The sequence below is a fragment of the Salvelinus fontinalis genome, chromosome 17 (assembly GCF_029448725.1).
Source record: "Salvelinus fontinalis isolate EN_2023a chromosome 17, ASM2944872v1, whole genome shotgun sequence".
Classification (NCBI taxonomy): domain Eukaryota; kingdom Metazoa; phylum Chordata; class Actinopteri; order Salmoniformes; family Salmonidae; genus Salvelinus; species Salvelinus fontinalis.
Genome location: NC_074681.1, coordinates 18,606,848 through 18,620,781, shown reverse-complemented (window position 1 = coordinate 18,620,781; position 13,934 = coordinate 18,606,848). Strand labels below are relative to the sequence as shown.

The 13,934-nt window shown below is 42.5% G+C and overlaps 1 protein-coding gene across 4 annotated transcripts in view; it reads right to left on the bottom strand.

Annotated features, from left to right (window-relative positions):
* Nucleotides 1-13,934, bottom strand: part of LOC129813904 (phosphatidylinositol 4-phosphate 5-kinase type-1 gamma-like) — a 44,202-nt gene that overhangs the window by 17,499 nt on the left and 12,769 nt on the right. For all 4 annotated transcript variants that reach the window (XM_055866510.1, XM_055866511.1, XM_055866513.1 and 1 more), the window contains exons 4-10: nucleotides 13,643-13,773; nucleotides 13,227-13,344; nucleotides 11,342-11,494; nucleotides 7,206-7,505; nucleotides 6,841-7,040; nucleotides 6,534-6,617; nucleotides 6,357-6,408 (exon numbers count right to left, since the gene is read on the bottom strand). In XM_055866510.1, coding sequence (XP_055722485.1) covers nucleotides 6,357-6,408; nucleotides 6,534-6,617; nucleotides 6,841-7,040; nucleotides 7,206-7,505; nucleotides 11,342-11,494; nucleotides 13,227-13,344; nucleotides 13,643-13,773 — 1,038 coding nt within the window. The remainder of the gene's footprint in view (nucleotides 1-6,356; nucleotides 6,409-6,533; nucleotides 6,618-6,840; nucleotides 7,041-7,205; nucleotides 7,506-11,341; nucleotides 11,495-13,226; nucleotides 13,345-13,642; nucleotides 13,774-13,934) is intronic.

Here is a 13,934-nt window from a genome sequence, read left to right as displayed (position 1 = left end):
AACCTGTGTCTCATTATGGTAAGTGGTGAAATAAGTATAGCCAGTTATAATTGTAATGGCTTAGCAGATAATAAGAAAAGACGATCAGTATTTACCTGGCTAAAAGATAATTAAAATAATATCTATTTTTTAATTTTTTTTATTTAACCTTTATTTAACCAGGTAGGCTAGTTGAGAACAAGTTCTCATTTGCAACTGCAACCTGGCCAGTTGCAAATGAAACGTGTAGATGACCTGGAGCCAGTGGGTTTGGCGACGAGTATGAAGCGAGGGCCATGAAGCTCGTATGGCATTGAAGCTCGTCTGGAGTTTAGTTAACACAGTGTCCAAAGAAGGGCCAGAGGTATACATAATGGTGTCATCTCCGTTGAGCTGGATCAAAGAATCACCAGCAGCAAGAGCGACATCATTGATGTATACAGAGAAGAGAGTCGGCCCAAGAATTGAACCCTGTGGCACCCCCATAGAGACTGCCAGAGGTCTGGACAACATTCCCTCTGATTGGACACACTGAACTCTATCAGAGAAGTAGTTGGTGAACCAGGCGAGGCAATCATTTGAGAAACCAAGGCTGTTGAGTCTGCCAATAAGTATGTTGTGATTGACAGAGTCGAAAGCTTTTGCCAGGTCATTGAATACGGCTGCACAGTAATGTCTCTTATCGATGGCGGTTATGATATCGTTTAAGACCTTGAGCGTGGCTGAGGTGCACCCATGACCAGCTCTGAAACCAGATTGCATAGTGGAGAAGATACGGTGAAACACATTCAACAATTTTAGATTAAGTTTTGTGGGTAAAGGATTGGGGGGGGATGAAATATATTTATCCCATGGGCAAAGAAATTCAAAAGGGGTGATGATATTAATTAACTGTAATTTTGATCCAAATGTGCAAATTGTCCAAACAGATCATCAAGGTAGATGGATTATTTTAAATATGTTATTGGACAATAAGCAGATATGGCTTATTAACCTACGCAATCCAAATAATGATGATCCAAGCTTCTTTGAAAATATATATAAGAATTTATCAACTCTACAAGCAACACTAGACTCTATTATTACGGTGGGGAATTTTAATACGGTTATAAATAATTCTATGGACCGTAAAGGAAATCACACTACAAATTATCACCCTCAGGCACTTAAGGAAATCATGAATGTCATGGATAGATTGGAATTAGTGGATATATGGAGACTTATATACCCCGACCTAGTGAGATATACATGGCGGAGTCTTAATACCCTGACCTAGTGAGATATACATGGCGGAGCCTTAATACCCTGACCTAGTGAGATATACATGGAGGTTTAATACCCTGACCTAGTGAGATATACATGGCGGAGGCTTAATACCCTGACCTAGTGAGATATACATGGCGGTTTAATACCCTGACCTAGTGAGATATACATGGAGGTTTAATACCCTGACCTAGTGAGATATACATGGAGGTTTAATACCCTGACCTAGTGAGATATACATGGAAGTTTAATACCCTGACCTAGTGAGATATACATGGAGGTTTAATACCCTGACCTAGTGAGATATACATGGAGGTTTAATACCCTGACCTAGTGAGATATACATGGAGGTTTAATACCCTGACCTAGTGAGATATACATGGAGGTTTAATACCCTGACCTAGTGAGATATACATGGAGGTTTAATACCCTGACCTAGTGAGATATACATGGAGGTTTAATACCCTGACCTAGTGAGATATACATGGAGGTTTAATACCCTGACCTAGTGAGATATACATGGAGGTTTAATACCCTGACCTAGTGAGATATACGTGGAGGTTTAATACCCTGACCTAGTGAGATATACATGGAGGTTTAATACCCTGACCTAGTGAGATATACATGGCGGAGGTTTAATACCCTGACCTAGTGAGATATACATGGAGGTTTAATACCCTGACCTAGTGAGATATACGTGGAGGTTTAATACCCTGACCTAGTGAGATATACATGGAGGTTTAATACCCTGACCTAGTGAGATATACATGGCGGTTTAATACCCTGGCCTAGTGAGATATACATGGAGGTTTAATACCCTGACCTAGTGAGATATGCATGGCGGTTTAATATCCTGACCTAGTGAGATATACATGGAGGTTTAATACCCTGACCTAGTGAGATATACATGGAGGTTTAATACCCTGACCTAGTGAGATATACATGGCGGTTTAATACCCTGACCTAGTGAGATATACATGGCGGTTTAATATCCTGACCTAGTGAGATATACATGGAGGTTTAATACCCTGACCTAGTGAGATATACATGGAGGTTTAATACCCTGACCTAGTGAGATATACATGGAGGTTTAATACCCTGACCTAGTGAGATATACATAGAGGTTTAATACCCTGACCTAGTGAGATATACATGGAGGTTTAATACCCTGACCTAGTGAGATATACATGGAGGTTTAATACCCTGACCTAGTGAGATATACATGGAGGTTTAATACCCTGACCTAGTGAGATATACATGGAGGTTTAATACCCTGACCTAGTGAGATATACATGGAGGTTTAATACCCTGACCTAGTGAGATATACATGGATGTTTAATACCCTGACCTAGTGAGATATACATGGAGGTTTAATACCCTGACCTAGTGAGATATACATGGCGGTTAAATACCCTGACCTAGTTAGATATACATGGAGGTTTAATACCCTGACCTAGTGAGATATACATGGAGGTTTAATACCCTGACCTAGTGAGATATACATGGAGGTTTAATACCCTGACCTAGTGAGATATACATGGCGGTTTAATATCCTGACCTAGTGAGATATACATGGAGGTTTAATACCCTGACCTAGTGAGATATACATGGAGGTTTAATACCCTGACCTAGTGAGATATACATAGAGGTTTAATACCCTGACCTAGTGAGATATACATGGAGGTTTAATACCCTGACCTAGTGAGATATACATGGAGGTTTAATACCCTGACCTAGTGAGATATACATGGAGGTTTAATACCCTGACCTAGTGAGATATACATGGAGGTTTAATACCCTGACCTAGTGAGATATACATGGAGGTTTAATACCCTGACCTAGTGAGATATACATGGAGGTTTAATACCCTGACCTAGTGAGATATACATGGAGGTTTAATACCCTGACCTAGTGAGATATACATGGATGTTTAATACCCTGACCTAGTGAGATATACATGGAGGTTTAATACCCTGACCTAGTGAGATATACATGGCGGTTTAATACCCTGACCTAATGAGATATACATGGAGGTTTAATACCCTGACCTAGTGAGATATACATGGAGGTTTAATACCCTGACCTAGTGAGATATACATGGCGGAGGCTTAATACCCTGACCTAGTGAGATATACATGTCGGAGGTTTAATACCCTGACCTAGTGAGATATACATGGCGGAGGCTTAATACCCTGACCTAGTGAGATATACATGGCGGAGGCTTAATACCCTGACCTAGTGAGATATACATGGCGGAGGCTTAATCAAGCTAGTCGTCTTGACTACGTTCTTATACCATTCTCTCTGGCACCAAAAGTTTAAAAAGTGTTGATAGGGGACAGAATGCGGTCGGATCATCACATAATTGGCATATATATTACTCTTACAGAATTTCCATGTGGGCGAGGACATTGGAAATTTAATCAAAGTCTACTGGATGATAACTTGTTTAGAACTAGGACAGAAGAATTTATAACTGACTTTTTCAGACATAACATTAAATATGCCTTTAGAGGCCATGCAATTCAGTACTCATCTAGAAAACAAAAGCAATTTAGATCAAAATAGTCCATATTAACAAAGGACTAACAGTAGCAATTAAAACTACCATAGAGGCACATAATAAGATAGAGGAAAAACATATATGATAAAAAATAAACTGGATGGAATATGGGGAAAAATGCACCAAATTCTTTTTCAATCTTCAACATAGAAATGCTACAAAAAATATGTATTGAAACTTGTTACAAATAAATTATATTTTGAAAGAGGAAGTACTTTAAGAATATGTTTTTGTTTCATCTCCTCTGTCACGCCCTGACCATAGTTTGCTTTGTATGTTTTATGTTTTGTTTGGTCAGAGTGTGATCTGAGTGGGCATTCTATGTTGTATGTCTGGTTTGTCAATTTCTATGTGTTTGGCCTGATATGGTTCTCAATCAGAGACAGGTGTTTTGCGTTGTCTCTGATTGGGAACCATATTTAGGTAGCCTGTTTTGTATTGTGGGTTGTGTGTGATTGTCTATGTGTAGTGTTTAGTGTCAGCACTATTTGTTATTTAGCTTCACGGTCGTCGTTTATTGTTTTTGTATTAGTTTCGCAAAGTGTTCTCTTTCTATTAAAATCAAGATGAACACATACCACGCTGCATATTGGTCCTCCGATCCTTCAGCTGTGACATCCTCCATCTCCACTAACCGAAGATAATTGTATGGATTTTTTTCCTAATAATAATGTAAAATGAACATCTGTACAGAAAGACTCATGTGAAGGCCAAATTACAGAGGAGGAACTTCTTGATGCAATTAAAGACTTTAAGCCCGGGAAAACTCCAGGGCTGGATGCCATACCAGTGGAGGTATACAAAACCTTTTTTGATATACTCAGAGGACCATTATTAGATTTTTTTAACCACTCCTATATAAATGGTAGATTATCAGACACGCAACAAGAAGGTCTGATTTCATTATTACTGAAACAGTATCCAAGTGGTATATATAAAGATCCAGTTCATTAAAAAAATTGGAGGCCTCTTACACTCCCGTGTTGTGATGCAAATATTCTAGCTAAATGCTTGGCGCATAGAATTAAAAAGGTATTGTTGTATATTATTCATCCAAATCAGACAGGTTTTTTACTTGGACAATACATTGGAGATAATATAAGACAAGTACTGGAAACAATAGAATACTATGAACTTAGGTTGGAGTCATTAAAACTAGTTTTTCAACTACTCCACACATTTCTTGTTAACAAACTATAGTTTTGGCAAGTCGGTTAGGACATCTACTTTGTGGATGACACAAGTAATTTTTCCAACAATTGTTTACAGACAGATTATTTCACTTATAATTCACTGTATGACAATTCCAGTGGGTCAGAAGTTTACATACACTAAGTTGACTGTGCCTTTAAACAGCTTGAAAAATTCCAGAAAATGATGTCATGGCTTTAGAAGCTTCTGATAGGCTAATTGACATGGCCTGTGTAAGCCTAGGTAAGGTGCTCGTCACTGGGCCTGTGTGAGCCTAGGTAAGGTGCTCGTCACTGGGCCTGTGTAAGCCTAGGTAAAGTGCTAGTCACCGGGCCTGTGTAAGCCTAGGTAAGGTGCTCGTCACTGGGCCTGTGTAAGCCTAGGTAAAGTGCTAGTCACCGGGCCTGTGTGAGCCTAGGTAAAGTGCTCGTCACTGGGCCTGTGTAAGCCTAGGTAAAGTGCTAGTCACCGGGCCTGTGTGAGCCTAGGTAAAGTGCTAGTCACCGGGCCTGTGTGAGCCTAGGTAAAGTGCTAGTCACCGGGCCTGTGTAAGCCTAGGTAAGGTGCTAGTCACTGGGCCTGTGTGAGCCTAGGTAAAGTGCTAGTCACCGGGCCTGTGTAAGCCTAGGTAAGGTGCTAGTCACTGGGCCTGTGTGAGCCTAGGTAAGGTGCTAGTCACCGGGCCTGTGTAAGCCTAGGTAAGGTGCTAGTCACTGGGCCTGTGTGAGCCTAGGTAAAGTGCTAGTCACCGGGCCTGTGTGAGCCTAGGTAAAGTGCTAGTCACCGGGCCTGTGTGAGCCTAGGTAAAGTGCTAGTCACCGGGCCTGTGTGAGCCTAGGTAAGGTGCTAGTCACCGGGCCTGTGTGAGCCTAGGTAAAGTGCTAGTCACTGGGCCTGTGTGAGCCTAGGTAAGGTGCTAGTCACCGGGCCTGTGTAAGCCTAGGTAAGGTGCTAGTTACAGGGCCTGTGTGAGCCTAGGTAAGGTGCTAGTTACAGAGCCTGTGTAAGCCTAGGTAAGGTGCTAGTCACTGGGCCTATGCGAGCCTAGGTAAAGTGCTAGTCACCGGGCCTGTGTGAGCCTAGGTAAAGTGCTAGTCACCGGGCCTGTGTGAGCCTAGGTAAAGTGCTAGTCACCGGGCCTGTGTAAGCCTAGGTAAGGTGCTAGTCACCGAGCCTGTGTAAACCTAGGTAAGGTGCTAGTCACCGAGCCTGTGTGAGCCTAGGTAAAGTGCTAGTCACCGGGCCTGTGTAAGCCTAGGTAAGGTGCTAGTCACTGGGCCTGTGTGAGCCTAGGTAAAGTGCTAGTCACCGGGCCTGTGTGAGCCTAGGTAAGGTGCTACAGTCTGAGGACTTGACTCACCCCGTCATTACTAATCAGAGACTTCCATGAGTGTTCCAGTTTCTTGATGACCCTACAGGACAGTAAAGGTAACTGGATGAGAAAAAAAAACTCTGTGATTCATACATCATTATATTAGTACTGGTGCTATTGATTATTGGACATTAGTAGCACAGTGAGCGATTTTGTGAAATTAACCTGTAAGACTGCAGGATGTCGATGATTCCAATAAAAAGAAGGAGTTGTTCCCCTTTACCATCCACTGCAGGAATACCACCCATTCTAGAGAGAGAGAGAGAGAGAGAGAGAGAGAGAGAGAGAGAGAGAGAGAGAGAGAGAGAGAGAGAGAGAGAGAGAGAGAGAGAGAGAGAGAGAGAGAGAGAGAGAGAGAGAGAGAGAGAGAGAGAGAATCTCATGTAGGGGGAAAAGACTTCAAGACACACGGAATCATTGTGTGTGTGTGTTTGCACACTTGTGCCTGTGTGTGTTAAGCTGGACAACTCACGTAGCATCGTGGTCTAGTGTGTCTCTACACGTCTTCCCTCCCTGTATAGACTCCATGGCAGTAGAGTAGAGGGCTCTCTGGGTCACAGGTTTCTTCTCATCGCCCCCTGCTGGTGAGCCCTGGGACTCTCTCCCAGCCTGGCCCAGGTTATGGACCCCAAGCAACAGACTGTAATCCATGATTTTAAAGCTCTCGAGCACCTGGGGTACCACCCATACAGAGAATGGAGGTCAGAATGAATGATAGCAGGAGCTACCAGACAGCACAGACACACACGTCATAATTCCCCCCCCCCCCCCCTTCCACATCTATTCTACATCCCCTCTCCTCCCCCCTCCCCTCACCCTCTCCTCCCTCTCTCTCACCAGCCCATCTCTCTGTAGGGTCTTAAGCAGAGCACCATATGTATCCTGATCCAGTGTCAGTCCGTCCGGTACATCTGATATAAAGTCCAGATCTTTAAAGGTGGGATTCAATTTCTCCCTCTCTTTCTTCGACGCACGCCGTTTATACGTGGAGCCCTTCAGGTCGAACTTGAGGTGCATGCGTACGGCGCGCGGTAACACATTGTTCATGACCACAATACGGATGTTTTTACCACCACACTGGACGCAGTAGAGACCAAAGAACTTAGGAAGCAGGGTCCTCGGGTTCTGATTCAGATTCTAGAGAGAGGAGGAGAGGAAGAGGGGAGAAGAAGAAGAGGAGGAGGGAGAGAAAATTAAAGGGTGCAAAAAATATAATTGTTTGCCTATTTCAGTGTTCTTTTCATGCAACAACAGGAAATCCTACTGGCCATCATATTGAGCAGGACATGAAAAATCCAGTGGATTTCAGAGATATGTCAGTTCAACTAGTTAAACATTTCAGAAACATTTTATTTGGATAGTCCCAAGTAGATGCTTGTGGATAGTTTGTAGATGTTCAATAGGGGGGTCTAATCCTGGACGCTGATTGGTGTCTATTCCACAAGTTACCACCGGCTAAATCTTTGACTTTAAAATGCCTATTTACTCTGTTCCATCTGACTGCGCAATCCACTGTCTCATCAGCCCAGCCAGGTAATTTATAAACTTCATCTCCACTATAAAAATCATCTAGACATTATCTCCCATTTCTTTTAGAGTAGCAATTGGTTTTCAATAGCGGAGATTTTTAAAATCTTGCTGTCTGTCTCTCCAACATTTGCAACATTGTCGGTCTAGGGACGAGACAGACAGACAGACAGGCAGCTTTTCTCAGCCAATTGAAATCATGAATCAGCTACATTTTTATGGATATATACAAATTAATGTCAAATTATATACAAAAACAGGTCAAACGAAACGAAAAGCAATTCGTTTGCAGTCTTTCCAGCTTCAGTTTGAAGTGATTGTGTTAGCTGTGTTGTAGGCTAGCTCCTCTGAACAACAGTGTCCTGACGAGAGAGCACATTTCCTATGCCAAGTGAAATCGTGCATCATTAGCTCATTGTTATGGATGTATGCAAATAAATGTCACTAGAAAACAGCTTAAACAAATGCAGCAACTTTGCTGTTATTCTGGCTGCACTGTTTGACCTGAACGTAAATTAGCCGTAGTTGGCTAAGCAAGGGGTAAGAACGTTGCCAGCCAGTACGACAATAGAACATTTAGAATGAACCACTGGGTCGCATCCATCACAGGAGGTTGGTGGCACCTTAATTGGGGAGGACGGGCTCGTGGTAATGGTTGGAGCGGAATTAGTGGAATGATACCAAATACATCAAACACATGGTTTCCATGTGATGCCATTCTATTTGCTCTGTTCCAGCCATTATTATGAGCCGTTCTCCCCTCAGCAGCCTCCTGTGGCATCCATAGATACAGAACAAAAAGAACTAGGTCGCGTCTCTGGCAACCGAACCGATAGATTGAACAACCAGCCGTCTTGGGTAGCTACCCTAAATTTGTGTCAGGACTATATCTTGTGGAAGGATGAAATGGTATGAATAAATTGATTGCCATAAACGTTTTTAATGGAAATATGTCAATCATTATTTTAATATGTTGGTAATCCGTTGTATAAAAATGACAATGCCCTCGAAGCCGGTGATTGGAGGATATATTGTCATGGTTTGCCAATTATATCCTCCAAACACAGGCTTCTCAGGCATTATCACTTAAACAACATACCCTATATATACAAAAGTATGTGGACAACCCTTCAAATTAATGGATTCAGCTATTTTAGCCACACCCATTGCTGACAGGTTTATAAAATTGAGCACACAGCCATGCAATCTTCATAGACAAACATTGGCAGTAGAATTGCCTTACTGAAGAGCTCAATGACTTTCAATGTGGCACCATCATAGGATGCCACCTTCCCAATAAGTCAGTTCATCAAATTTCTGCCCTGCTAGAGCTTCCCCGGTCAACTGTGAGTGCTGTTATTGTGAGGTGGAAACGTCTAGGAGCAACAACAGCTCAGCCGCGAAGTGGTAGACCACACATTATATTTGTAACATGCACCGAATGCACCTTAACCAACAATGCAGTTCAAGAAATAGAGTTAATAAAATATTTACTAGAAAAACAAAAGTTTAAAAAAAATGAATGAATCAAAACGTAACACAATAAATGTACATAACAATAATGAGTCTATATACTGTACAGGGGGCAAAGTGATTATGCATAGATAATAAACAGCGAGTAGCAGCAGTGTAAAAACAAGGGGGGGAAATGTAAATAGTCTGGGTGGCCATTTGATTAGTTGTTCAGCAGTCTTATGGCTTGGGGGTAGAAGCTGTTAAGGAGCCTTTTGGACCTAGACTTGGCGCTCCAGTACCGCCTGCAGTGCGGTAGCATCTTCCTATGACATCGGGTGCTGTAGGTGTCCTGGAGGGCAGGTAGTTTGCCCCCGGTGATGCGTTGTGCAGACCACACTACCCTCTAGAGAGCCTTGCGGTTGAGGACGGTGCAGTTGCCGTACCAGACGGTGATACAGCCCGACAGGATGCTCTCGTTTGTGTATCTGTAAAAGTCTGTAAAAGAGTCGCTGATGCGCTTTCTTCACCACGCTGTCTGTGTGGGTGGACCATTTCAGTATGTCAGTGATGTGTACGCCGAGGAACTTTCCACCTTCTCCACTACTGTCCCGTCGATGTGGATGGCATGGTGAAGTTATTACTTACACTTTGGATGGTGTATCAATACACCCAGTCACTACAAAGATATAGGCACCCTTCCTAACTCAGTTGCGAGAGAGGAAGGAAACTGCTCCTGGATTTCACTATGAGGCCTATGATGACTTTAAAACAATTACAGAGCTGCTTACCAAGATGAGTTACAGTTTTGACTTAAATCTACTTGAAAAACTATGGCAAGAATTGAAAAATGTCTGTGTAGTAATGATCAACAACCAAGTTGACAGATCTTGAATAATTTTTTTAATAATATTGTGAAAATATTGTACAATCCGGATCATTGTGTTGCTGCATGACCCAGCTGCACTTTAGCTTCAGCTCACTGATGGATGACCTGACATTCTCATATATAATTCTCTGATACAGAGCAGAACTCATGGTTCCTTCTATTAAAGCAAGTGGTCCAGGTCCTGAGGTAGTAAAGCATCCCCAAACCATCACACTACCACCACCATGCTGACCGTTGGTATGAGGTTCTTACTGTGGAATGCAGTGTTTGGTTTTCGGCAGATATAATGGGACCCATCTCATCCAAAAGGTTCTACATTTGACTCATCTTTCCATAGAACATTCTTCCAAGAGTCTTGATGATCATCCAGGTGCTCCCAGGTGCTTTTTAGAAAACGTGAGTCAACCAGAAATGGAACAAATACTTTTTCACGGCACTGTATGTAAATTAGATATTTTCAATATATTTGAAAAAATGCCTAAAAATATGTTTTCACTTTGTCATCATGGGGTCTTGTGTGTAGATGTGTGAGAAACAAAATAAATGTAATCCATTTTAAATCCAGGCTGTACCACAACAAAATATGGAATAAGTCAAGGGGTATGAATACTGTCTGAAGGCACTGTAGTGCAGTTGATAGTATGACCATCTGTAGATCATCTACTTGAGACTATCCAGATAAAATTGGACCAACATTTCCCCTTCAAAATTATTAGAAATAAGAAATGTCTGGGAAATTAATGTTCATTAAACCATAAATTGATATAAAAACAAGAATACTGTACTGTCGTTTTATTGATAAGCTTGCTATACGTTATATAAACTTTATTTAGATAACAATATTAACAAGAAAATGCTCTTGCAGATTCTGCCTAGAGCGACCCTGGCTCCTGGTCCACACACCTGACAGACGTGAGTCGGCTGGACTCAAAGCCTCTGGTCGTGTGTGTGCTTTAGGCGTGTGTCTTAGTAGTGTGCTTAGCCTCATTAGTGTCACAGCTGACCATAGGTTAACCCCAGGGGCCAAGGGTCAAAGTGACCAACACAAACACACACACACACTTTTTATTTATTAGAATGACGGAGGAGCTTGTGACAGACTAACCATGTAGTATCCAGGAAGTAGTTTCTGCAGAAACTCCGCCTCCTTGGCATTGACTGTTTTGATGATGAACTCGTCGTCCCTGGTTACGTAGAATATGGAGCCGCTGGCCCCCGGGTTGGACAGCTCGATCAGTGGCTCGTTACATAGAGAGTACTGGAGAGACAGCATAGATATATACACACAGGTTAGGTCAGTGGGTGGTAGAGATAGCATAGAAAATGGCACCAACACTGGAGTGGTTCAGATAGGGCACTTTACATGGTGCTTCAGATCTTCATTAGGCACTTTGCAGGGTTTCTACTTTCTGCAGACACCTGACGTGGAGTCTGGAAGGCCAGATAAACACAAGGGCTTAACAAGCTTAAGGGGAGAGTGTGAAGATCCTCTCAGTCTCTACACAAGTATAAGATACCCCGTATTCAGAAAAACTGAGAATGTTGCGCTATGTATTCCTCATGCTGGATTAATGCAATGAGACTAAAACATTACTATTTCCTGTAAGTGTAAAATCATGCATAGAAAACCCATAGATACGCATAGAAACAGATACACAAAAAGTTGTTTCTGATTAGGCCTATACTGTACCTGACTGTCTACTGTTATCAGCTTGGAGCTTTAAAAAGAAAGTCTTAATCTGCTAATCTCCATCTGGTGCAGGTAGAGTGTGATTTTATAGGAGTGACTGTGTGTGCACGTATGTATGTGCACGTATTTACAGTATGTGTGTAAGAGTGTAAATGTACACTCAGTGTACATATGCATAGATTGCTGCATTAATCCAGCACATTCCTAACACCTTCCTAATATTGAGTTGCACCCCTTTTGCCCTCAGAACAGCCTGAATTCGTCGGGGCATGGACTCTACATGGTGTTGAAAGCGTTCCACAGGGATGCTGGCCCATGTTGACTCCAATTCTTCCCACAGTAGTGTCAAATTGGCTGTTGCTTGTGAAAAACTCAGCAGAGTTGCAGTTGTTGAGACACCCAAACCGGTGCGCCTGGCACCTACTATCATACCCTGTTCAAAGGCACATAAATATTTTGTCTTGCCCATTCACCCTCTGAATGGCACACATACAGAATACATGTCTCAATTGTCTCAAGGCTTAGAAATCCTTATTTAACCCGTATCCTCTCCTTCATCTACACTGATTGAAGTGGATTTAACAAGTGACATCAATAAGAAAACATAGCTTTCACCTGGATAGTCTGTCATGGACAGAGCAGGTGTTCCTAATGTATTTCTGTGCATTTCTGTGTGTGTGTGCATGCGTGCGTGCGTGCGTGCGTACATGCGTGCGTGCGTCCGTGCGTGTGTGTGTGTGTGTGTGTGGCCAGAGGACGGTGAAGCCAGACTGGATGTAACCAGGGGTTATGTTTCCTTGATAAATCCACAGGATGTCAAGTTAGTTATGCATTTAATCACCTGATGTAGGACACTATATTTAAAAGTGCAAAATGCAGAAATCGCTCCGCCATTTCCTGGTGGGAAATAGTCCGCCAATTCTAATAGTTTGCCTAATTACAGTTTGCAACAAAACAAGTTGTCATTGTGTAGAGAAATCATTGTACCATCTAAACCGCTGTGAAATATATTTTCCATAACCCAAAGTACTTTCAGCTGTTTGAAGCTGGTATACAAAACAGCAAGTAAAAGACGCTAAAATGAAACATAAGAATGCGAAGCATAGAAATAGCGCACATAGAACATATCTACCGCTTCTTAGACTTGCTTTCAATGAGAATGGCAGAGCTATAACTCACATTTCTATGTGAATTTGGTCAGGACGCCCAGAAAGTTACATATTGCAGCTTTAACCTAGGTATTAACAAGACTATCTGTAGTGCTATATTTATTGAGGTTACTATGGTTACTGTCTCTCACCAGGTAGTCATCTGGTCGGATCCCAAACAGTTCTCGGAAGTAGCGGAAGGCCACGGGGGCATAGGTCTTAAACCTGAAGTCTGGGTAGTGATGGGCAGGAGTCAGGTTACTGCCCTCACTGGAGAGAAGATGGGAGTGAGGATGAGAGGCAGAAAGAGAGAAAGAGTTATTGTACTAGAGAGCATTTCACTTTGTAGGTGGTTTGAGTGACTATCCACACACCAAAAACAAAAACAACCCCTCCCCATTTGTAAACACACACATCTGCCATCCACACACACACACAAAGTCAGACACACATCTGCCATCCACACACACACACACACAAAGTCAGACACACATCTGCCATCCACACACACACACAAAGTCAGACACACATCTGCCATCCACACACACACACAAAGTCAGACACACACCTGGGAAAGAAGATGCTCTCCACCACGTAGAAGTCCTGCATGAGGACATCTCTCTCTGGCTTGGAGCTCAGGTTGCCCACCGTGTAGCCGATGCCCAGCTGGATGGCACCTTTCAGGGCAGAGGACGTGGTCTGGAGGGCACAGGCAGGCATGTTACAAACCACAAGTCACCAAAATAGATCCATGAAAATGAAAATGAGGGAGGAAAATGATAAGAGGAGGACTGGTGAGATAGGAAAAGTCAAAGAAGTACAGAACGGTCTGGGGATAGAAGAAGAAGGAAGAAAATGCA